The sequence below is a fragment of the Ranitomeya variabilis genome, chromosome 3 (genome assembly GCF_051348905.1).
Source record: "Ranitomeya variabilis isolate aRanVar5 chromosome 3, aRanVar5.hap1, whole genome shotgun sequence".
NCBI classification, from domain to species: Eukaryota; Metazoa; Chordata; class Amphibia; order Anura; family Dendrobatidae; genus Ranitomeya; species Ranitomeya variabilis.
In genome coordinates, this window is record NC_135234.1 from 303,110,333 (window position 1) to 303,135,885 (window position 25,553).

Here is a 25,553-nt window from a genome sequence, read left to right on the forward strand (position 1 = left end):
TATTAATGTGGAAATTTGTGCTAGCATCCAAAGTGTCAAGTATTTGTTTAAATATGTATTTAAAGGACATGGCAAGGCTAATATTGAAATGGCTCAAACACAACTCCAATTTGTTGATTCACGATACGCCCGTGCACCCGAAGCTGCATGGAGAAGAGAATCTTTGCTTTTCCTATGCATAGACAATCTCATGCAATTATTTGCCTTGCAGTACATCTACCTAACTCTCAGGCACTATATTTTCAGCAAGATGAGCCCATTGACAACATACAACAAAAAGTACCGTATTTTTTGGACTATAAGACGCACTTTTACCTCCAAAAAATTGTGAAGAAAATGGGGGGTGCGTCTTATAGTTTGAATGCAGGCTTACCGGCAGAGGTGCGGGGATGATGAGGCGCGGGGATGATGAGGCGCGGTGAGCGGTATGGCATGAGCAGGGTCCCTTCCACAGGTGAGGTGACATCGCGGCCCGGTATCCAAGGCGAGCAGCAGAGCCGGGTGAATCACGTCTTTATCGGTGGCGGTGGCCATCTTCCTGAGGCCGCACGTGTGCAGACTGTTCTCTGCTTCCCGGGGCTTCAGGAAAATGGCCGCAGGAGGTCGCACGTGTGCAGATGGAGATCGCGGCGACCATTTTCCTGAAGCCGAGTTCGCAGATTGAGATCTCGGTTACAGGAAAATGGCCGCCGCGATCTCCATCTGCACACGCGTGGCCTCCCGCGGCCATTTTACTTAAGCCCCTGGAAGCAGAGCACTCAATCTGCGCATGCGTGGCGATTAACCCGGCTCTGCTGCTCGCCTTGGATACTGGGCCACGGCGTCACATCACCTCTGCTGCCGTAACACCCCCCATGGACACCAGACCGCGGTGTCGCCCACCTAAGCAGGAAGGGACCCTGTTCAGGTGCACGCCGTACTGCCCACCGTGCCTCAGCATCACCGCACCTCTGCTGACACCATGCCTCCTGTGACCCTGCTCTGCCACCGCCAGCCCTCAGGTAAGATACCATAAATTCGGACAATAAGACTGTTGTTTTTTTTTCTGCAGTTTTCACCCCAAATTTGGGGTGCATCTTATGGTCTGATACGTCTTATAGTCTGAAAAATACGGTACTTCAAAATTCAACACTCAAGGTGTACTTTAACCTTAATAAGATCCCAATGCACATCCAATATTATTACAGACATTCCAGTACACTACATTTGGAAACATGGCATATGGGAACACAGAAAGAAAAGAGGCCACACTGTAATAGGAAGAATGCATACAGTTCGCGTTCTTGGTCTTTCACACTATTATTTACGTTTGTCATTACATGTAAAAGGAGCAACAAGTTTTCAGGACCTTAAATCTGTCAATGGTATTACACATGAAACCTTTCGAGATGCTGCCTTAGCACTTGGATTAATAGATGATAGTGTCTGGAGAAATACTACACTAGATGCAACTGTTATGAACATGTCTACACAACTTCGGGAGAGGTTTGCTTACATCTGTATTTTTGGAACACCTACAAATCCAATAGAATTGTGGAAGGAATTTAAACAACATTTCATACAAGACTACTGCTACCAATACCACAACAACAGTGAACTGTGTATCAATTGTGAAAGCTATGCTATGAAAGATGTTCAAGTTGCGCTAATACATGGCAAGTCTTATTTGGATTTTAATTTACCACGCCATGCAACAAACATTCGCCAGCCTCAAGAAGACTATGATAAAGACTATGAATTAGCTACAGCTACTGAGATGAAAAAACTCTTAATCCTGAGCAACTGATGGCTTTCAATGCCATTGTGGATGCTCTACAAGACAACATGTCGACACCTAAGTGTTTCTTTATTGATGGTCCAGGTGGCAGTGGAAAAACCTATTTATACCATCTATTATACATTGTCAGAGGACAAGGACATGTGGTCTCACCTGTTGCCACTACAGGAATAGCTGCAAACTTGCTACCAGGAGGACGAACTATGCACTCTGTATGGCATTCCAATTAATGAAACGTCAGTTCCCAGGATTAAAACTGACACGAACGCTGCCAACAAGTTAAAAAATACTACACTTTTTATACTTGATGAGTGTACAATGGCACAAAACCATTATTTGAATGTCATTGATAGACTTCTATGTGATGTCATGACAATACATGTTGATGACCATAATAATGTTCCCTTTGGTGGTAAAGTTTTCATACTTGGAGATTTCTGCCAATGCCTTCCTGTACTTACACATGCCACCAGAACTGAAATTGTAGATTGTTGTCTTAAATATTGTTAACTCTAGAAACGTTTAACAAGACTCTCGCTATTCAACAACATGAGATCCAGGGATCCAGAATACAGCACTTGATTACTTAAACTAGGCAATGGTCAGCTCTCAAACGAATACAATCTTGGATAGGACGTTATTGAAATTTCTCCAGACATGCTGTCCTCTTCCTGTTTAATCGCAGTCATATTTGGCACAAACATTCATATTAATGTTAATGACACTGAAATTGTTTTGTATGCTGCATCACATGCAATACTGTGTCCAAAAAAATGAAGATGTTGAATTTCTCAGTTCTCAAATTATGGACCGATTGAGTTGCCAATATGTCTTATATGCAAGTGATGATTCTGTGAATGCGGATGATGCTTATGAAACTGAACACTACCCAGTCGAAATTTTACATTCTCTGACACTATCTGGAATGCCCCCAAATCGCCTACAACTAAATAAAGGAACAATTGTCATGGTACTGCGAAACCTGAATACAAAAAAAGGATTATGTAATGGAACTCAGCTCATTGTAAGATCCTTAAATCCAGATATCATACAGGCAAAAGTCATCACAGGATCAGCTGAAGGATACTTTTGTTTTTATTCCACACATTGATTTGTGACCATCTGAAACTGGGTTACCATTCAAACTGCGAAGACGACAGTTTCCTGTTAAGCCAGCTTTCACAATGACAATTAACAAGGCACAAGGACAGACCCTAAATCGAGTGGGTATTTATCTTCCTCAACCAGCCGTTGGCCATTGGCAGCTATATGTTGCTTTCTCCAGAGTCATGCAACACTCCCATGTCAGGGTTTTAGATACACCACTACAAGGACAGTTGTTTCATGGTAGTGAAAAAGTGTTCACTAAACATTTAGTTAATAAAAATATTTTAAATTAATTTAGATCTTTGGTAATCTCAATAACATGTACGTAGTATTATATCACATCAATAGTGATTTAGTTTTTGAACACATAATATGCCTTGGATACATACATATCTATAGATACATATTAGATACATTTCTATGTACAGTTAGGTCCATATATATTTGGACAGAGACAACATTTTTCTAATTTTGGTTATAGACATTATCACAATGAATTTTAAACAAAACAATTCAGATGCAGTTGAAGTTCAGACTTTCAGCTTTCATTTGAGGGTATCCACAATAAAATTGGATGAAGGGTTTAGGAGTTTCAGCTCCTTAACATGTGCGACCCTGTTTTTAAAGGGACCAAAAGTAATTGGACAATTGACTCCAAGGCTATTTCATGAACAGGTGTGGGCAATCCCTTCGTTATGTCATTCTCAATTAAGCAGATAAAAGGCCTGGAGTTGATTTGAGATGTGGTGCTTGCATTTGGAAGGTTTTGCTGTGAAGTAAACATGCGGTCAAAGGAGCTCTCCATGCAAGTGAAACAAGCCATCCTTAAGCTGCGAAAACAGAAAAAAACAAGCCGAGAAATTGCTACAATATTAGGAGTGGCAAAATCTACAGTTTGGTACATCCTGAGAAAGAAAGAAAGCACTGGTGAACTCATCAATGCAAAAAGACCTGGGCGTCCACGGAAGACAACAGTGGTGGAGGATAGAAGAATAATCTCCATGGTGAAGAGAAACCCCTTCACAACAGCCAACCAAGTGAACAACACTCTCCAGGAGGTAGGCGTATCAATATCCAAATCTACCATAAAGAGAAGACTGCATGAAAGTAAATACAGAGGGTTCACTGCACGGTGCAAGCCACTCATAAGAATCAAGAATAAAAAGGCTAGACTGGACTTTGCTATAAAACATCTAAAAAAGCCAGCACAGTTCTGGAAGAACATTCTTTGGACAGATGAAACCATGATCAACCTCTACCAGAATGATGGAAAGAGAAATGTATGGCGAAGGCGTGGTACAGCTCATGACCCAAAGCATACCACATCATCTGTAAAACACGGCGGAGGCAGTGTGATGGCTTGGGCATGCATGGCTGCCAGTGGCACTGGGTCACTAGTGTTTATTGATGATGTGACACAGGACAGAAGCAGCCGAATGAATTCTGAGGTATTCAGAGCCACACTGTGTGCTCAGATCCAGCCAAATGCAGCCAAACTGATTGGTCGTCGTTTCATCCTACAGATAGACAATGACCCAAAACATGAAGCCAAAGCAACCCAGGAGTTAATTAAATCAAAGAAGTGGAATATTCTTGAATGGCCAAGTCAGTCACCTGATCTCAACCAAATTGAGCATGCATTTCACTTGTTAAAGACTAAACTTCAGACAGAAAGGCCCACAAACAAACAGCAACTGAAAACCACCGCAGTGAAGGCCTGGCAGAGCATCAAAAAGGAGGAAACACAGCGTCTGGTGATGTCCATGAGTTCAAGACTTCAGGCAGTCATTGCCAGCCAAGGGTTTTCAACCAAGTACTAAAAATGAACATTTTATTTAAAATTATTGAATCTGTCCAATTACTTTTGGTCCTTTTAAAAACAGGGTGGCACATGTTAAGGAGCTGAAACTCTTAAACCCTTCATCCGATTTTAATGTGGATACCCTCAAATGAAAGCTGAAAGTCTGAACTTCAACTGCATCTGAATTGTTTTGTTTAAAATTCATTGTGGTATTGTCTATAACCAAAACTAGAAAAATGTTGTCTCTGTCCAAATATATATGGACCTAACTGTATATACATATATAAATACATAGTAGAACATACACATTGTTATATGATATATATAGATAACAACATATATTTTGCACCATTAATTTTGTTGTAAATATATAGAAGTGTTTAAGGTCATCACAGGTGAGATATGTATCACCTTTTAAAGGGAAGGTACGGGGTTTGGAGATCCTTAATAAATCACTGTAATGTAGCATAACATGCTGTTATAACCAAGTTTTGAATGCATGTGAAACATATTTTGTGTGTTATGAGTAGAAAGAAGGCACTGGGGGCTGACATCTTGTGTTCACAGCAGTAGCACGACACTATCAGTGTCATAATACGGCACCCCATGGTCATAGGAGATAATAGACCGCCGCTGACCCTATCTCTAACATTGCATCAGCAGTGACTGGGCACGCCTCTGTGGGCTGCACAATTCACTGCTGTAGGTGTGACTGGCCGCCATTTTATTATAGCCCAGTGCTATCTGCCGAGCTCCACTTACACTCTATTGCAGGACAGAAGCGCTCACTGGAGACTGAGTATGGAGAGTGGGGTGATTTACCTCCGTGCTCCTCTGTCCTGTACTCCAGGCACTGCACTGTGCGTTCTGAGCAGACATCCTCTGCTCCGACTCACACGCTGCCCTGTGTCCTTCTGCTTTGTCTCCGCCTCCCCACTCACACAGTCTCAGTGATCTCCGTTAAGCTGCACTCACAGCCTGCAGACAGAGGGAGCTGACACCTGCAGAGAGAGCAGGACAGCTGACAGGACAGGGATTAAGGTGTGGGAAGGGGGGATGGCAAGAATGTTAGTCACAAAACTGGAGAGAAGTAGCATGCACACAGCAGGGATCCTATAGCCTTCCCCCATATATTTCTTCTGTGATCTATAGTTCAGCACACTGCTCTCCTGAAATACTCTGTGCTGCTGTCTCCCTTCTCCTTCCCCCATATATCTCCCACTGTGACCCCCATAGACCAGCACACTGCTCTCCTGAAATACTCTGTGCTGCAGTCACCCTGTTCCTTCCCCCATATATCTCCCTCTGTGACTCTGGAGGTGACTGTCTCCATGGGTGCTGTGTCTCTCCCCGTGGATGCTCTCCATCCCTCTGTGCCTGTTCGCTCTCGCTCCTATGCACTTGTCTGCATGTCTCACTCTCCATGGGTCGGTCTCCTTCCTATGCACTCCTCTCCCCTTGCATGTCTCACTCCCCATGGGTCGCTCTCGCTCCTCTTCCCCCTGCATGTCTCTCTCCATGGGTCGCTCTCACTCTCCATGGGTCGCTCTCACTCTCCATGGGTCGCTCTCACTCCCCATGGGTCGCTCTCACTCTCCATGGGTCGCTCTCACTCCCCATGGGTCGCTCTCACTCCCCATGGGTCGCTCTCACTCCTATGCACTCCTCTCCCCCTGCATGTCTCTCCCCATGGGTCGCTCTCACTCCTATGCACTCCTCTCCCCCTGCATGTCTCTCCCCATGGGTCACTCTCCCTCCTGCATGTCTCACTCCCCATGGGTCGCTCTCCTTCCTATGCACTCCTCTCCCCCTGGGTCACTCTCCCTCCTCTCCCCCCTGCATGTCGCTCTCCCTCCTATGCACTCATCTCCCCCCTGCATGTCTCACTCCCCATGGGTCGCTCTCACTTCTATGCACTCCTCTCCCCCTGCATTGTCTCTCCCACATGGGTCGCTCTCCCTCCTCTCCCCTGCATGTCTCTCTCCAGGGGTCGCTCTCCCTCCTATGCACTCCTCTCCCCCTGCATGTCTTTCCCCATTGCACACACAGCTCAGTGCGTGCCATAACGAGAGCTGCGGAGGTCATGCTGTCACATGTCAGCGTCACCCCACAGCTGTGACTGTCACCTGCAGTAATGCTACTGCCGCTACTGTCGGTCACAGCGCTGCGGGATCATGCTGGCAGATGTCAGCGTGATTCCGCATTTCACTGTGACCTGCGGGAAAAAATGCAGGCGCGGACCAATGAGACTACTGCTCCCATTGGGCTATGTCTGATAGGAGAGTAGTATCATCTGCCGGTATCTGTGTTCACAGTTTAAAAAAAAAAAAGTTGCATTACATACACATTCACATAAAAATTAAAAAAAACATTATACTCACGGCGGCACAGTGACCCACCTCCTGCCAGTGTATCGCCGGCTGTCTTTGAGAGCAGTCATATCTCTGATGTGACTTCTCTCAAAGTGATCAGGATCGTCATAGGACATTATGGAATATCTTTTCGGCGGGCAGGTGAGGAATATTTGTGGTTTATTTTATTTTTGTTGCAGGAGACGAGGGATTTGGGGATTATGCGTTCGGTAAGTATGGTTTAATTAAGATTAAGAAAGGACTTTATTCTAGCTGTGTCTTTATTTACAATACAACTATATAATTAGTAATGGATGGGTGTCTTATATATGCCTCTCCATTACTAAGCTGTGGGCTTGATGTCACCTGACAATAGAAAGGTGACATCAACCCCACAAATATGAAACCCAACATGCCACCACTACAGGGCAAGTAGGAAGAGCCAGGTAAAGTGCCAGAAAATACGCATGGGGCAGCTGAGAGCTGATGGTTTTTAGCAGGGGGGGGGCAGTATCCTTGTCTCCTTCCTAGGCTATTAATATCCCGCAGCTGTTTGCATAGCCTTTGCTGGTTATTACAGGGACCCCACATATTTTTTTTTGTTTGGGGTCCCCCATTTTAATAGCCAGTAGAGGCTAAGTATACGGTTGTGAGCGTCAGCGTGCGCACACTCCCCCCATAGACCAGCACACTGCTCTCCTGAAATACTCTGTGCTCCCTCCACCGTATATCTCTGTGACCCCCCCCCCCATAGACCAGCACACTGCCATATGGATCACGCATAATGCTGCCATATCTATTTATCACATAATACTCCCATAAAGACCACACATTATACCGCCATATATACACTTGATGCGGACAAATATTATGTGTGATCTGTATTATGGCATTATGTGTGATCTATATGATGGTATTATATGTGATCTGTATGGTGGTATTATGTTTGATCAGTATGGTGGAATAATGTAACAAATATATGACTATTATATGATAACTATATTGTGGGATTGTGTGATCTATGTGGCATTATTATCTGAAAATTATATGGTGGTTTTATGTGTGATCTACATGGTGTGTGTGATCTATATAACGGTATTGTGTGATCTATATGGCGGTATTATGTGAGAAGTATATGGCGGTTTTATATGAGAACACTATGGTGATGTGTGATCTATATGATGATATTATATGAGAACTATATGGCACCATTATGAGTGATCTATATGGCGGTATTATGTGAGAACTATTTGATGTTTATAGCCTAGGAAGGGGTTAATACCCATGGATCTTCCCAGGCTATGAATATCAGCCCGCAGCTGTATATTTAGCCTTTACTGGCTATTAAAATAGGGGGACACCCCCAAAAAACGACATGGGGTTCCCCTATAATTAATAACTAGAAAAGGCTATACAGAACACCTGTGGGTTGATTATTAATAGCCTAAGAAGGGGGCCATTGATATTGCACACCCACTTCCCTGACTACAAACACCAGCTCAAAGCCACTCCTGAAATGGCGCATCTCTAAGATGCGCCAATTCCGGCACTTAGCCTCTCTCTTCCCACTACCCTGTAGAGGTGTCATATGGGTAATATTTGTGGGGTTAATGTCACCTTTGTATTGTAAGGTATCATCAAGCCGGCTTAGTAATGGAGAGGCGTCAATAAGACACCTATCCATTACTAATCCTATAGTTGTTAAGGGGTTAAATAAACACACAGCCAGAATAAAGTATTTTAATAAAATAAAACACTACGGTTTCCCATCTTTTATTCAGCTAACCATGCAACACCCTCGATCTCCTGTAAAAAAAAAAAAATATATATATAAAAAAGCAGTATACTCCCTGTTCCCGCACACGCAGATACACAGACACCCGCACACAGACACGCACATATTCACAGTTCACACAGTCTCCACCCACACACTCTTCCTCCTCCCTATCGGCAGCGTTTATCGCACGCAACTCTGCAGCAAAACCGCAGATTTTTACACCTGCAGTTTTGCTGCGGATTTGCCTAACTCAATGGTAGTCAGTGGGTGCAGAAACGCTGCAGATCTGCAAAAAGAATTGACATGCTGTGGAAAATAAAACGCTGCAAATCCTTGCTTAATTTTCCGCAGCATGTGCACAACAATTCTCAATTTCCTATTGACTAACCTTGGTTATGCACTACACTGCGGATTTGATTCAATTCCGCGCATACAAAAACGCTGCAGAAACGCATCAAGATCATCCAAGTGTCTCACCCCTGCTATTCCATGTGTATCTCTCTCCCCATCACGCTCCATATAGGTCTCGCTCATCATACTACATGTGTCTTCCTTTCTCCCATCAGTCTCTCTCAGCCATACTAATGTATATATACCCTCCCTCCACAGTGCCTGGCCATTCACTGCAGACCTGGATCTCCTTCTTATCTTACTGAATCACAGACAGTACCGCTCAGATAATGCTGCTCCATACACACCACATGTCTTCACTCTTCCTGGAGTCCACCATGCTGCTGAGTCCACTGTGTTATGCTCCTCTGTAAACAAGCTGTGCTTCTGATGCAGTAACTGCTGGTGGTAGTAGGTTACAGGGCAGTCACACACAAAATGGTGCTGCCCTGTGATGCTACTCTTCCTTCTGCCCCAGGGATACTGGACCACCCAAAAGGGGAGGGAAATGGTGATGTCAGCAGTTACTGACCCAATTTTCCAGCTAACAGTAAAGCTGGTAAGTCTCACTATAGCTGCTTGAGGTCTAAAACGGAAAATATTCCCCCTAGTGGTAAATATATATATATATATATATATATATATATATATATATATATATATATATATATATATAATTGTAAGAAAATATATAATACTAGATGGTTGCCTGATTCTAACGCATCAGGTATTCTAGATGTATGTATGTAGTTTATTTTTGAAGATTTTAGAATAATACATTGAATACACAGGATTCGGCCGGCCGCGACCAATTAGCGAAGCGTGGTTCAAATCCCGCGACAATTCGCAGCCGGACTGCGCCTGTTGGTTGATTGTTCGCGGCCAGCCATGTAGTATATAACAGGCAAAGTAGTATATTGCACAGCCACGAAGTATATAGCACAGCCCACGGAGTATATAGCACAGCCCACGGAATATATAGCACAGCCCACGGAGTATATAGCACAGCCCACGGAGTATATAGCACAGCCCACGGAGTATATAGCACAGCCCACGGAGTATATAGCACAGCCCACGGAGTATATAGCACAGCCCACGGAGTATATAGCACAGCCCACGGAGTATATAGCACAGCCCACGGAGTATATAGCACAGCCCACGGAGTATATAGCACAGCCCACGGAGTATATAGCACAGCCCACGGAGTATATAGCACAGCCCACGGAGTATATAGCACAGCCCACGGAGTATATAGCACAGCCCACGGAGTATATAGCACAGCCCACGGAGTATATAGCACAGCCCACGGAGTATATACAGTGGGGCAAAAAAGTATTGTCAGTCAGCAATAGTGCAAGTTCCACCACTTAAAAAGATGAGAGGCGTCTGTAATTTACATCATAGGTAGACCTCAACTATGGGAGACAAACTGAGAAAAAAAAATCCAGAAAATCACATTGTCTGTTTTTTTATCATTTTATTTGCATATTCTGGTGGAAAATAAGTATTTGGTCAGAAACAAAATTTAATCTCAATACTTTGTAATATATTCTTTGTTGGCAATGACAGAGGTCAAACGTTTTCTCTAAGTCTTCACAAGGTTGTCACACACTGTTGTTGGTATGTTGGCCCATTCCTCCATGCAGATCTCCTCTAGAGCAGTGATGTTTTTGGCTTTTCGCTTGGCAACACAGACTTTCAACTCCCTCCAAAGGTTTTCTATAGGGTTGAGATCTGGAGACTGGCTAGGCCACTCCAGGACCTTGAAATGCTTCTTACGAAGCCACTCCTTCGCTGCCCTGGCGGTATGCTTTGGATCATTGTCATGTTGAAAGACCCAGCCACGTTTCATCTTCAAGGCCCTTGCTGATGGAAGGAAGTTTGCACTCAAAATCTCACGATACATGGCCCCATTCATTCTTTCATGTACCCGGATCAGTCGTCCTGGCCCCTTTGCAGAGAAACAGCCCCAAAGCATGATGTTTCCACCACCATGCTTTACAGTAGGTATGGTGTTGGATGGATGCAACTCAGTACTCTTTTTCCTCCAAACACGACAAGTTGTGTTTCTACCAAACAGTTCCAGTTTGGTTTCATCAGACCATAGGACATTCTCCCAAAACTCCTCTGGATCATCCAAAAGCTCTCTAGCAAACTTCAGACGGGCCCGAACATGTACTGGCTTAAGCAGTGGGACACGTCTGGCACTGCAGGATCTGAGTCCATGGTGGCGTAGTGTGTTACTTATGGTAGGCCTTGTTACATTGGTCCCAGCTCTCTGCAGTTCATTCACTAGGTCCCCCCGCATGGTTCTGGGATTTTTGCTCACCGTTCTTGTGATCATTCTGACCCCACGGGGTGGGATTTTGCGTGGAGCCCCAGATCGAGGGAGATTATCAGTGGTCTTGAATGTCTTCCATTTTCTAATTATTGCTCCCACTGTTGATTTATTCACTCCAAGCTGGTTGGCTATTGCAGATTCAGTCTTCCCAGCCTGGTGCAGGGCTACAATTTTGTTTCTGGTGTCCTTTGACAGCTCTTTGGTCTTCACCATAGTGGAGTTTGGAGTCAGACTGTTTGAGGGTGTGCACAGGTGTCTTTTTATACTGATAACAAGTTTAAACAGGTGCCATTACTACAGGTAATGAGTGGAGGAAAGAGGAGACTCTTAAAAAAGAAGTTACAGGTCTGTGAGAGCCACAAATCTTGATTGTTTGTTTCTGACCAAATACTTATTTTCCACCAGAATATGCAGATAAAATGTTAAAAAAACAGACAATGTGATTTTCTGGATTTTTTTTTCTCAGTTTGTCTCCCATAGTTGAGGTCTACCTATGATGTAAATTACAGACACCTCTCATCTTTTTAAGTTGTGGAACTTGCACTATTGCTGACTGACTAAATACTTTTTTGCCCCACTGTAGCACAGCCCACGGAGTATATAGCACAGCCCACGGAGTATATAGCACAGCCCACGGAGTATATAGCACAGCCCACGGAGTATATAGCACAGCCCACGGAGTATATAGCACAGCCCACGGAGTATATTGTACAGCCCACGTAGTATATTGCACAGCCCACGCATTGCACAGCCCACGTATTATATTGCACAGCCCACATATTATATAGCACAGCCCACGCATTATATTATTATTATTATTATTGATTTATATAGCACCATTAATTCCATGGTGCTGTACATGAGAAGGGGTTACATCAAAATACAAATATCACTTACAGTAAACAAAACTAACAATGACAGACTGGTACAGAGGGAAGAGGACCCTGCCCTTGCGGGCTTACATTCTACAGGATTATGGGGAAGGAGACAGTAGGTCGAGGGTTGCAGTAGCTCCAATGGTGTTGAGGTGGCCGTGTGGTCTTTACAGGCTGTAAGCTTCTTTGAAGAGGTGGGTTTTCAGGTTTCTTTTAAAGGATCCAAAAGAAGTGGATAACCGAATGTGTTGGGGCACTGAATTCCAGAGGATGGGTGATAATCGGGAGAAGTCTTGGAGGCGATTGGGTGAGGAGCGAATAAGCCTGGAGGAGAGGAGGAGGTCTTGGGAGGACCAGAGATTACGTGAGGGAAGATATTGAGAGATTAATGTGGAAATATACGGAGGAGAAAGGTTATGGATGGCTTTGTAGGTCAGTGTTCGTAATTTAAACTGGATACGCTGGGAAATTGGGAGCCAGTGAAGGGATTTGCAAAGAGGGGAAGCAGGAGTGTAGCGAGGAGAGAGATTAATTAGTCGGGCAGCAGAGTTAAGGATGGACTGGAGGGGTGCGAGAGTGTTAGAAGGTAGGCCACAGAGGAGTATGTTGCAGTAGTCGAGGCGGGAGATGATTAGGGCATGCATAAGCATTTTGGTAGAGTGTGGGTTGAGGAAAGGACGGATTCTGGAAATATTTTTGAGCTGGAGGCGACAAGAGGTGGGGAGAGCTTGGATGTGCGGTTTGAAGGACAGGGCAGAGTCAAGTGTTACTCCGAGGCAGCGGATTTTGGGGACAGGTGAAAGTGTGATTTCATTTATTTTAATAGATTGATCAGGTAGGGAAGATATGCGTGATGGAGGAAAGATAATGAGTTCAGATTTGTCCACATTGAGCTTGAGGAAGCGAGAGGAGGAGGAAGATATGGCTGATAGACACTCTGGGATTCTGGACAGCAGAGCGGTGACATCTGGGCCAGAGAGGTAGATCTGAGTGTCATCGGCATATAGATGGTACTGGAAGCCGTAGGACCTTATGAGTTGTCCCAGACCGAGTGTATAGATTGAGAAGAGTAAGGGTCCTAGGACAGAGCCTTGGGGGACACCAACAGAGAGGGGGCGAGATGAAGAAGTAGTATGGGAGTAGGAAACGCTAAATGTGCGGTTGGCAAGGTATGAGGAGATCCAGGATAGGGCAAGGTCTTTGACCCCAAAGGAAGAGAGGATCTGTAGTAAGAGGCAGTGGTCAACTGTGTCGAAGGCAGAGGACAGGTCTAGGAGGAGGAGTATAGAGAATTGTCTGTTAGCTTTGGCTGTAAGTAAGTAGTTAGTAATTTTGGTCAGGGCAGCCTCAGTGGAATAGTGGGGACGGAAGCCAGATTGTAGGTTGTCGAAGAGTGAGTTAGATGCAAAGTGAGAGGAAAGTTCAGCATGGATGTGCTGCTCAAGGAGTTTGGAGGCAAATGGGAGTAAAGATATGGGGCGATAGCTAGACATAGCGCTCGGGTCAAGGGAAGGCTTTTTATATAGCACAGCCCACGTAGTATATAGCAATGTGGGCATCATATCCCTGTTAAAAAAAAAAAATGAAAATAAAAAATAGTTATATACTCACCTTCCGTTGGCCCCGCATCCAGGCGAAGCGGTTCGCGAAGCTCCGGTGACCGCTCCATGCATTGATGACCGCTACGTCATGGTGACCGCTACGTCATCATCTCACGAGACCACAATGCATGGAGCGGTCACCGGAGCGTCGCGATGAGCGGGGAAGGCCTGTTCCTGATCCGGGGGCCGACGGACGGTGAGTATATAACGATTTTTTATTTTTTAAATTATTTTTAACATTAGATCTTTAAACTATTGATGCCGCATAGGCAGCATCAATAGTTAAAAGTTGGTCACACAAGGTTAATAGCAGCGGTAACGGAATGCATTACACCGCAGCATAACGTGGTCTGTTACCGCTGCCATTAACCCTGTGTGAGCGCTGACTGGAGGGGATTATGGAGCAGGCACTGACTGCGGGGAGGAAGGAGCGGCCATTTTGCTGCCGGACTGTGCCCATCGCTGATTGGTCGCGGCAAAACGATCAGCGACTTTGAATTCCATGACAGACAGAGGCCTCGACCAATGAATATCCGTGACAGACAGAAGGACAGACAGAAAGATGGAAGTGACCCTTAGACAATTATATAGTAGATTTTTCATATAGAAATGTTTGCAAACAGTGCAAACATTGCATTAATACATTTTATTTACTATTTTAAGCTTAATTTCACACAAAATCAAACTACAAGAAAACTGGTGGCACCTTCCCTTTAAACAGTTGGTAATGGAAACCCATATTTGTAACTACAGTGTTAAAGATGCTGAGAGACTTGCTTGTCTTTTCACTGGGCTGGATTTTTTGTGAACAGCTGAAGAGATGGATGGGACGGCTGTTCACCATATCTCCTCCTCTGGCTCTAATCCATGTGGATAGAGACATCGCTACATAGATATATATTCATATTCATATATTCATATGTATCTCCTTAAAAACTTGTAGGTTTTAGACATATATTATACATAGATTACATAGATATATGATAGATATTATATACTTTAAATCTATATTTTTAGTACATATATACATCATAGCTAAGCACATACATTATTAGTTTAATATGATAAACATAGAGATACATATATATATATATATATATATATATATATATATATATATATATACACACAGTATATACGTGTTTGTGTGTATATATATATATATATATGTATATATATGTATATATATATATATATATATATATATATATATATGTGTGTGTTTTTCACAAAAACAGGCAGCACTCCATATTCTTTGAGATAATATGCAGGATTTATTCAACCCACATCTCCGTGCGATGTTTCGGCTCTGAATGTCTTATATAGGTTCTTCAAAGTAGCCATCTTTTGCTTTGATGACTGCTTTGCACACTCTTGGCATTCTCTTGATGAACTTCAAGAGGTAGTCACCGGAAATGGTCTTCCAACAATCTTGAAGGAGTTCCCAGAGATGCTTAGCACTTGTTGGCCCTTTTGTCCTCACTCTGCGGTACAGCTCGCCCCAAGCCATCTCGATTGGGTTCAGGTCTGGTGACTCTGGAGGCCAGGTCATCTGGCGTAGCACCCCATCACTCTCCTTCTTGGTCAAATAGCCCTTACACAGCCTGGAGGTGTGTTTGGGGTCATTTTACTGTTGAGAAATAAATGATGGTCCAACTAAACGCAAACCGGATGGAATAGCATGCCGCTGCAAGATGCTGTGGTAGCCAAGCTGGTTCAGTATGCCTTCAATTTTGAAAACAATCCCCAACAGTTTTACCAGCAAAACACCCCCACACCATCACACCACCTTCTCCATGCTTCACGGTGGGAACCAGGCATGTAGAGTCCATCCGTTCACCTTTTCTGCTTTGCACAAAGACACGGTGGTTGGAACCAAAGTTCTCAAATTTGGACTCATCAAAACAAAGCACAGATTTCCACTGGTCTAATGTCCATTCCTTGTCTTCTTTAGCCCAAACAATTCTGTTCTGCTTGTTGCCCGTCCTTAGCAGTGGTTTCCTAGCAGCTATTTTACCATGAAGGCCTGCTGCACAAAATCTCCTCTTAACAGTTGTTGTAGAGATGTCTGCTGCTAGAACTCTGTGTGGCATTGACCTGGTCTCTAATCTGAGCTGCTGTTAACCTGCGATTTCTGAGGCTGGTGACTCAGATAAACTTATCCTCAGAAGCAGAGGTGACTCTTGGTCTTCCTTTCTTGGGTCGGTCCTCATGTGAGCCAGTTTCTTTGTTGCACTTGATGGTTTTTGCAACTGCACTTGGGGACACTTTCAAAGTTTTCCCAATTTTTCTGACTGACTGACCTTCATTTCTTAAAGTAGTGATGGCCACTCTTTTTTCTTTACTTTTGAATTTGTATTATGGCAAGAAAAAAGCAGCTAACAGTCTATTCAGTAGGACTATCAGCTGTGTATCCACCAGACTTCTGCTCAACACAACTGATGGTCCCAACCCCATTTATAAGCCAAGAAATCCCACTTATTAAACCTGACAGGGCACACCTGTGAAGTGAAAACCATTTCCCATGACTACCTCTTGAAGCTCATCAAGAGAATGCCAAGAGTGTGCAAAGCAATCATCAAAGCAAAAGGTGGCTACTTTGAAGAACCTAGAATATAAGACATATTTTCAGTTGTTTCACACTTTTTTGTTAAGTATATAATTCCACATGTGTTAATTCATAGTTTTGATGCCTTCAGTGTGAATTTACAATTTTCATAGTCCTAAAAATACAGAAAAATCTTTAAATGAAAAGGTGTCCAAACTTTTGGTCTGTACTGTATATATACACTAGATGGTGGCCCGATTCTAACGCATTGGGTGTTATAGAATATGTATGTAGTTATTTATGAAGATTTAAGAATAATGCAATGAATACACAGGATTTCCGAGTAAAATATATACAGTATTATTATTATTATTATTATTATTTATTGTTATAGCGCCATTTATTCCATGGCGCTTTACAAGTGAGGAGGGGTATACATAATAAAAACAAGTACAATAATCTTGAACAATACAAGTCATAACTGGTACAGGAGGAGTGAGGACCCTGCCCGCGAGGGCTCACAATCTACAAGGGATGGGTGAGAATACAGTAGGTGAGGGTATCAGTATCAGCGCAGTGGGGTTTAAATCCCTCGCCAATATCGCTGCCAGCCGCGACCAATCAATCAGCTAAGCGTGGTTCAAATCCCGGGCCAATTTGCAGCCGGTCTGCGCCAATATCGCTGATTAGTCGCGGGCAGCTGGGGAGACCAATCGGCGACTTATCGTTACAGACAAACAGACAGAATTAGACGATTATATAGTAGATAATACCCGATGCGTTAAAATCGAGTCACCATCTAGTATTCATATAAACATTGGTGCTTACATTTATGTTTTAACCCATTGGACACACTGCCGTTGTTTTTCTCCTGTCTTTATATTAAGAGTCAAAACTTTTAGTCCTCTATCGCTGTATGACAGCTTGTTTTTTACAGGATGTCTTATAGTATTCAAAGACACCATTTATTTTACCATATGATAAACTTAAAAACGAGGAAAATATTTATTCTGTCCCTTACACACTGTTCTCCATGTTGTTATCTCCCTCACACACTGTCCTCCATGTTATTCTCTTCCTCACAGACTCTCCTCCATGTTACTCTCTCCCTAGTATATGTATGCAGTTTATCTATGAACGCCGATTGGTTGAGGCCGGGCGCAACCAATCAGTGACCGCAGGATTTTGGTTACAGACAAACAGACCTTAGACATATATATATATATATATATATATATATATATATATATATATATATATATATACACACACACACACACACACACACACACACACACACACACACACACACACACACACACACACGCGGGTTGGACAAAATAATGGAAACACCTGGAGACGTCAACAAAAGTTAATTTAATATGGTGTAGGTCCACCTCTTGGCCTCAATCCTCCGAGGTATGGATTCATACAAGGTGTGAATTGTTTCCAAAGGAATTTTAGCCCATTTTGCAGTTAAAATACCCTCCAGTTCTTTGAGCGACGATGGCGGCGGAAATCGACGTCTAACTTGAATCTCTAAAATCGACCATAAATGCTCAGTAATGTTGAGATCTGGGGATTGTGGGGGCCAGATGAGATGCTCAACTTCATTAGAATGTTCTTCGTGCCATGCTTTAACGATTCTAGCTGTATGAATTGGTGCATTATCATCCTGAAAGATGGCGTTCCCCTCCGGGAACAGTGCTTGAACCATTGAATGCACTTGGTCGACCAAAATGCCTTAATAATCTCGTCTGTTAATTCTTCCATGAAGGGATATCATTGGCCCGGCGGATCTCCACGAAATAGCACCCCAGATCATCACAGAACCTCCGCCATGTTTTACGGTTGGGAGAAGGCAGTCTGGATGGAATGCTTCTTTCGGCTGTCTCCAAACGTACACTTGGCCAGAGGTCGGAAATAGGGTAAATGATGATTCCTCTGAGAATATCACATGTTTCCACTGCTCGAGGGACCAATTCTGGAGGTTTCTACACCACTCTAAACGCTTGGAAACATTTGTCATTGAGAGCAGCGGTTTTCTAATTGCAGCTCTTCCGTGGAATCCAGATTTGTGCAGCTTCCAACGAACAGTTTTCGTGGAAACTGGGTTCTGTAGGTGTTCATTGAGCTCAGCAGTGATTTTCGGAGCCGTGGTCTTGCAATCCTCTCTCACAATTCGCTTTAGAGTCCGACTGTCTCTCTGTCAACTTTGACTTTCAGGTGGACCTGTGCTTTGCTGTGGACGTTTTTCCTTCTCTTTCAAACGCAGTCATTACTTTGGAGACAGTACCTCTTGACACGCCAAGCATTTGGGCACTTTCTGATACATTAGCCCCTGCCATACGAGCACCAACAATTTGGCCTTTTTGAAAATTCTAGAGGTCTGCCATTGGTATCAGGTTCTCATCAATGTTCTTACAATCATGCAAAACAAACAGTTAATTTACATACACATCACATGACACAAATAATCAACTACAAAACATTACCATATGTCACTGTTTGCATGTTTATAACATGCTCGAAGATTATGATGCCAAAACGTTAGGTGTTTCCATTATTTTGTCCAACCCCTGTGTGTGTGTGTGTGTGTTTGTGTGTATGTATATATATATATATATATATATATATATATATATATATATATATATATATATATATATATATATATATATATATATATATATATATATGTATGTCTAAGGTCTGTTTGTCTGTAACCAAAATCCTGCGTCACTGATTGGTTGCGCCCGGCCTCAACCAATCGGCGTTCATAGATAAACTGCATACATATACTAGGGAGAGAGTAACATGGAGGAGAGTCTGTGAGGAAGAGAATAGCATGGAGGACAGTGTGTGAGGGAGATAACAACATGGAGAACAGTGTGTAAGGGACAGAATAAATATTTTATATATATTATATATATATATATATATATATATATATATATATATATATATTGAGGAGACATTATAGATACATACTTATAGTTTAACCATATATACATAAATATATTTCTATAATATAATAATGTATATAATATTTATTCATTTATATAGCACTATTAATTCCATAGTGCTTTTACATACATTTGCAACACTGTCCCCATTGGGGCTCACCATCTAAACATCCTATCAGTAAGTCTTTCGAGTTTCATAGTTACATCTATCTAATACATAAAAATAGAATATAATAACATTTCTATGGATTGTCTGTCTTTTACTATTATGTAAAAGTATGAAGCTTTGCCATTACTTTTGACATGTTAATAAATTGTATCCTTTAACTTCCTTTCTGTTTTTTTGCTCCACCTTGGAAACAATCACACACATCAAACTACAGAAAACAATGTACCACATCCAATTATAGTCACAACAGCTTCCAAGAGACCATATAGTGTAAACACACACAGCACACAGGGGAGACACCACATAGTGAACATTGCTCAAGAAGCACAACACCAAACACAACAGATACCAAAATGCAGCACACAACAAGGAAGAGATAGTGCACAGGTGTGAAAGAAGTCAAGTCATGCAACAAATACAATACACAAATGCGGAAGGATGACATTGAACAGGTATGTGCTTGCCACACATCTAGATAATTCCTTGAGAGGCCTAGTTTCCAAAATGGTGTCACTTTTGGGGGGTTTTCACAATGTAGACATATCGGGAGCTCTCCAAACCTGACTTGCTTGTTGTCCGCTAATTATTGTAGCCAATTTTACACTCCATAAGTTCAATAGCACTCCTTCCCGAGCCCTGCCGTATGCCCAAACAGTGATTTTCCCCCACACATGAGGTATTTGCATGCCCAAGAGAAATTGCATTACAAATTTTGGGTTCCACTTTTCATGCTACCCTTGCGATAAAAGAAAAAAAGTCTAAAGTAAAAAAATAAAAAATTGTGGAAAAAAAAGTTAAATGTTCATTTTTTTCCTTCTACATTCCATTAATTCCTGTGAATCACCTGAAAGGTTAATAAACTTCTTGAACGTGGTTTTGATCACCTTGAAGGGTGTCAATTTTGGGTATTTTGTCATAGACCCCCCTGACATTTACTTCAAATGTTATGTGGGTCCTTAAAAAAAGATAAAAAATAGTTCTGTAAATTTTTTTGGAAAAATAAATTGCTCGTCAACTTTATAACCCTTATAACTTCCAAACTAACAAATTGTTTCAAAAATTGCGCTGATGTAAAGTAGACATGTGTGGAAGTTATTTATTAACTATTTGGTGTGACATAACTCTCTGGTTTAAGGGCATAACAATTTAAAAACTAAAAGTTTGAAAATTGAAACATTTTCCCAAATTTTCATTTATTTGTGAAAAAAAAAAATGAACGTTGTTTCAAGGAAATTTTACCACTAACATGAAGTACAATAAGTCTCAGAATCCGTGGGATCCGTTGAAGTTTCCAGAGTTATAACCTTATAACCTCAGAAAGCAGCACGGTGGCGCAGTGGATAGCACAGCAGCCTTGCAGCGCTGGAGTCCTGGGTTCAAGCCCCACTAAGGACAACATCTGCAAAGAGTTTGTATGTTCTCTCCGTGTTTGCGTGGGTTTCCTCCCGTACTCCGGTTTCCTCCCACATTCCAAAGAATGGGAATTTAATAGGGAATAATAGGGAATTTAGATTGTGAGCCCCAACGGGGACAGTGACGATAATGTGTGTGCAACCTGTAAAGCGCTGTATATGTTAGCGCTATAATAATAAATAATAATCTTTATTTTTATAATAATAATCTTTATTTTTATATAGCGCTAACATATTCCGCAGCGCTTTACAGGTTGCACACATTATCATCACTGTCCCCGATGGGGCTCACAATCTAAATTCCCTATCAGTATGTCTTTGGAATGTGGGAGGAATCCGGAGTGCCCGGAGGAAACCCACGCAAACACGGAGAGAACATACAAACTCTTTGCAGATGTTGTCCTGGGTGGGATTAGAACCCAGGACTCCAGCGCTGCAAGGCTGCAGTGCTAACCACTGCGCCACCGCTATATAAAAATAAAGATTTATTATTATTAAAGTGACAGTGGTCAGATTTGTAAAAATTGGCTTGATCACGAAGGTGAAAAAAGGGTTAGGGTTCAAGGGGTTAAAACTAGTTTGTTCGTAGGACATCTTTCCTCAGAATTTTGATCCTCTAATGATTAACCTTGGAAATATTAGCAGTTATTAACCCCTTCACGAAATGTGCCGTACTGGTACTGCGTATGTCATGTCCTCCCCCTTTGATGTGGGCTCTGGCACTGAGCCCACATCTTTTCCAGCACACGTAAGCTGTTTTGTACAGCTGACATGTGCCCAGAATAGCCGCGGGTGGAATCGCCATCCACCCATGCCTCTTAACCCGTTAAACACCGCTGTCAAGCTCTGACAGCGGCATTTAACGAGTGCTTTCAGCAATCGCGCCGGAAATCCAGCCTATCGTTGACACTGTCACATGAGCGCAGGTCATCGATGGGTCAGCATGATAACCAGAGGTCTCCTGTAGACCTCTATGGTTGTCAGTGCTGATTGCTATGACCACCGCCTGGTGGTCGGCGCTCGTAGTAAGTCGGTAATTCTGTTACATACAGCGCAATTTGATAATCATTGCCTGTATGTAGCAGAGCTGTCCGGGTTATGGCAGCTTCTAGTCCCCATGGAGACTATTGAAGCATGCAAAACAAAAAAAAAAAATGTTTTTAAGAATATTTAAAAATAAAAAAAAGTTCAATTCACCCCCTTTCCCCCCATTCAAAATAAAACAATAAAAAGAAAATAAAACATACACATATTTGATATCATCGCATTCATAATGGATATCTATCAATATAAAAGAGAATTAACCTAATCACTAAATGGTGTAATGAGAAAAAAAATTAAAACGCCAGAATTACTACTTTTGGTCACTGCAACATGGCATTAAAATGCAATAACGGGCGATCAAAAAATCGTATCTGCACCAAAATATCATAAAAAATTTCAGCTTAGCACTTAAAATAAGCCCTCACCCAACCAGAGATCCCGAAAAATGGAGATGCTGCATGTATTGGAAAATGACGTGTTTTTTTTTTTTTGTTTGTTTTTTTGTACCAAACATTGGAATTTTTTTCACCACTTAAATAAAAAAGAAACTAGACATTTTTGGTGTCTATGAACTCATAATGACCTGGAGAATCATAATGGCAGGTCAGTTTTAGCAGTTGTTAAACATGGTAAAAAAAAATTCCAAAAAACAGTTGTGGAATTGCACTTTTTTTTGCTTTGGAATTTCACTGGACTTAGAATTTTTTTTCCTGTTTTCGAGTACACAATATGATAAAACCATTGGTGTTGTTAAAAAATACAACTCGTCCCACAAAAAACAGGCCCTCACATGGGCATATTGATGGAAAAATAAAAAAGTTATGTCTCTGGGAATAAGAGTAACGAAATACAAGCAAAAAACGGCTCCTTCATGAAGGGGCTACACCAATAACTGGGCAGGTATGGCAAAGTTATTAAATACGCAGAATAATGTGTTGATTTGCTTTATCTGAAGTATGTTTTTTTTTTTTTTTTTATAGGTGACTCCACTGCAGGACAGGCAATGATGAGGGCAATGGGCAGCAAGGAGACAGAAGAGCAGAGTAAGAAGAATGTAAAGAATAGAGGGAAGGGTAAGAAAGCTCATGCCTCATCACCACAGCACAGCGATCTTGAGGTAAGGAAATGCAGCCTGAAGATTTACAATTAATATGATTTCTTCAAATGGCTAATTGAGAGTGGTTGCAAACAGTCTGCCGTCTCTGAAGATCATGTACGTACACGATCCCGTTGATGAAATTTGTTTTCTCTTTCCATGCTGTCTTTAAAGTGATTGTGCCTAATTTTGAAGTTCTCATCTATCGGAGTAGAGACCTCGGCTCTATTCATTCTTACTGGGATTGCTGTTTACAGCACTCTATCTGTCCCTGCTGTCGTACAACCCCTTTAACTTCTCCACAAAAGGAAATCATAAAGTCATGTAATTTTATTGTCAAATTTCCACAAGTTGCCATGCAACCCTATCCGAAATTAGCGAGAAGGAAAAAAAACTTTGCTCACAAACTGAGCTGCTGCTCCCTCTGGTCATTGTTGTTATGGCTGCAGAAGTGACAATGTGACTTCAGTGTGTGACAACAGGGCTCAGTGCTTCACTGCTGAGCCCAGTGGTTAGTGTAGTGGTCATATACTGTAGTCATTGCATCACAGCTTCTGCCTTTTTTAACAAATACTAGTGCAGCACCAGAGAGCCAGCACTGATAGTTTGGGGGAGGAAACCTTTTTATTATTTATTGAATAAATAAATAATTTTTAACACTAAAAGTCTATGGAGAGATGCAGTTTTATCCTGGAAAAGTGTTTTTTTTTTTTTTTTTTGTTTTTTTGTTGTTGTAAGTTTCCACTATACATAAGGTCATTTTAATTCACCACACTAGTCTCTGGTCATCTACTTGCGTTTGCTTCTTTTCTTCCCATGGATTAATTTTTACAAGTATGACTGTTCTACATACACTACCAAACTTGTGTTTCATATATTTCTCTTTGTTTCCCCAGCGTGTGTTTTTATGGGACTTGGATGAGACCATTATCATCTTTCACTCTCTGCTTACTGGTTTATATGCACAAAAGTATGGAAAGGTACAGCCATCACTAACTATCTGATGTTGAAACACCTTTTTTTAAGCTGAAAATGACTTTCCAGCTTTTTATCATGTAATTTTTAGGTCTTAAATTTGAAAATTGATTAATATATCTTTAGAGCTGTTACAGCTTTGCTATTCTAATACAGAAGTTCTACGTCTGGCACACAGATGGATTTAAATCAATTTCATGTCACTACAAAATTAATAGGCTATCAATCTCTGGTAGATGTGGGCCCAACCTTTGTGGCTCCTGCCAATCAGCAGAATAAAAAGGCCCCTATACACATTAGACTATCATTGGTATCAGCCAGCAGCATAATGTATATGTTAGCCTTCATGTTACCTTCCCCAACAGACAGATAAGGATCCAGCATGTCTGAATGGTGATCCTTCTGTTCCCTTTGTCAGAGGATTAATGCAGCGACTTTCAGGGAGAATGCAGTAGTACTTGGCAAAATAATCTTTCCAGTGAATGGGGAGTCAAGAAAGATAGGTGTCGGCTGAATGATCATTTAGCCAACAACTGTCTATTGGGACTTAAAGGGGTTTTCCAGTGCTTGATCAAATTTTTAAATACCCGAGTTCCCTGTGTAAAATAGGGAAAACACCAGCTTCATTCCAATCAGCAGCTGCTAATGGGTTGCAGTTCTCACAATTCACTCCGATGTCCAAGTTGAATCCAAATGTTGAAGAGTGAAGCAGCCCATCAATGGTCACTCATTGATTGCAGTGCCCATGTAGCCTAAAAATGTCCCTCGAACATCGGAAGAACAGAATCAGGTGTTGGGGGTGAGTATTGGCTGTTTTTATTTTACTCTCGAGATTCAGGCATTTAATAAGGGGTTTTCCAAATAGTGGACAAACCTCTTTAAGAGATGATTGGTCGTATAGATTTTTTTTGTGATATTTGGTTTGCTTGAGTGCCATGTTTGACAGAAACAGCAGGATAAGCTGCAGTATTGTGCAAACTCAAAATGTTTGTGGTTATTTTTCTTGTGCTCTTGCAGAAAACAAATTCTATGTTGTTGTTTTTTTTTGTTTTTTTTTGCAACTGAATGAATTCTGCAACTTATGGTCATGTATTTACCTAATATTTTTAGTTTTTTTTGTTTTTTTTGTTTTGCCATATGCCACTGTCAATCAACATGCTAGTGCTGGAGGCGTGCAACAAACCCGCCCATCAGTGCCAGTGTCTCTGCAGATAGCTATGAGTGCCGCCCAGCAATCGGCACTAATAGCAAGTGAGCATTTCTGCTACGCAGAGCAGGGCTGATAAAATAAAAAAATAAATATAAAAGTTAAATTACCCCCAT

General features: G+C 42.0%; 2 protein-coding genes across 10 annotated transcripts in view; one reads left to right on the forward strand and one right to left on the reverse strand.

Moving 5' to 3' along the window:
• EYA3 (EYA transcriptional coactivator and phosphatase 3) overlaps window positions 1-25,553 on the forward strand; it is a 758,790-nt gene that overhangs the window by 544,770 nt on the left and 188,467 nt on the right. For all 9 annotated transcript variants that reach the window (XM_077295600.1, XM_077295599.1, XM_077295598.1 and 6 more), the window contains 2 exons: window positions 23,140-23,276; window positions 24,152-24,235. In XM_077295600.1, the coding sequence (XP_077151715.1) occupies window positions 23,140-23,276; window positions 24,152-24,235 (221 nt within the window). The remainder of the gene's footprint in view (window positions 1-23,139; window positions 23,277-24,151; window positions 24,236-25,553) is intronic.
• The window catches only part of XKR8 (XK related 8), a 523,821-nt gene that overhangs the window by 67,528 nt on the left and 430,740 nt on the right, over window positions 1-25,553 (reverse strand). The window lies entirely within an intron of this gene.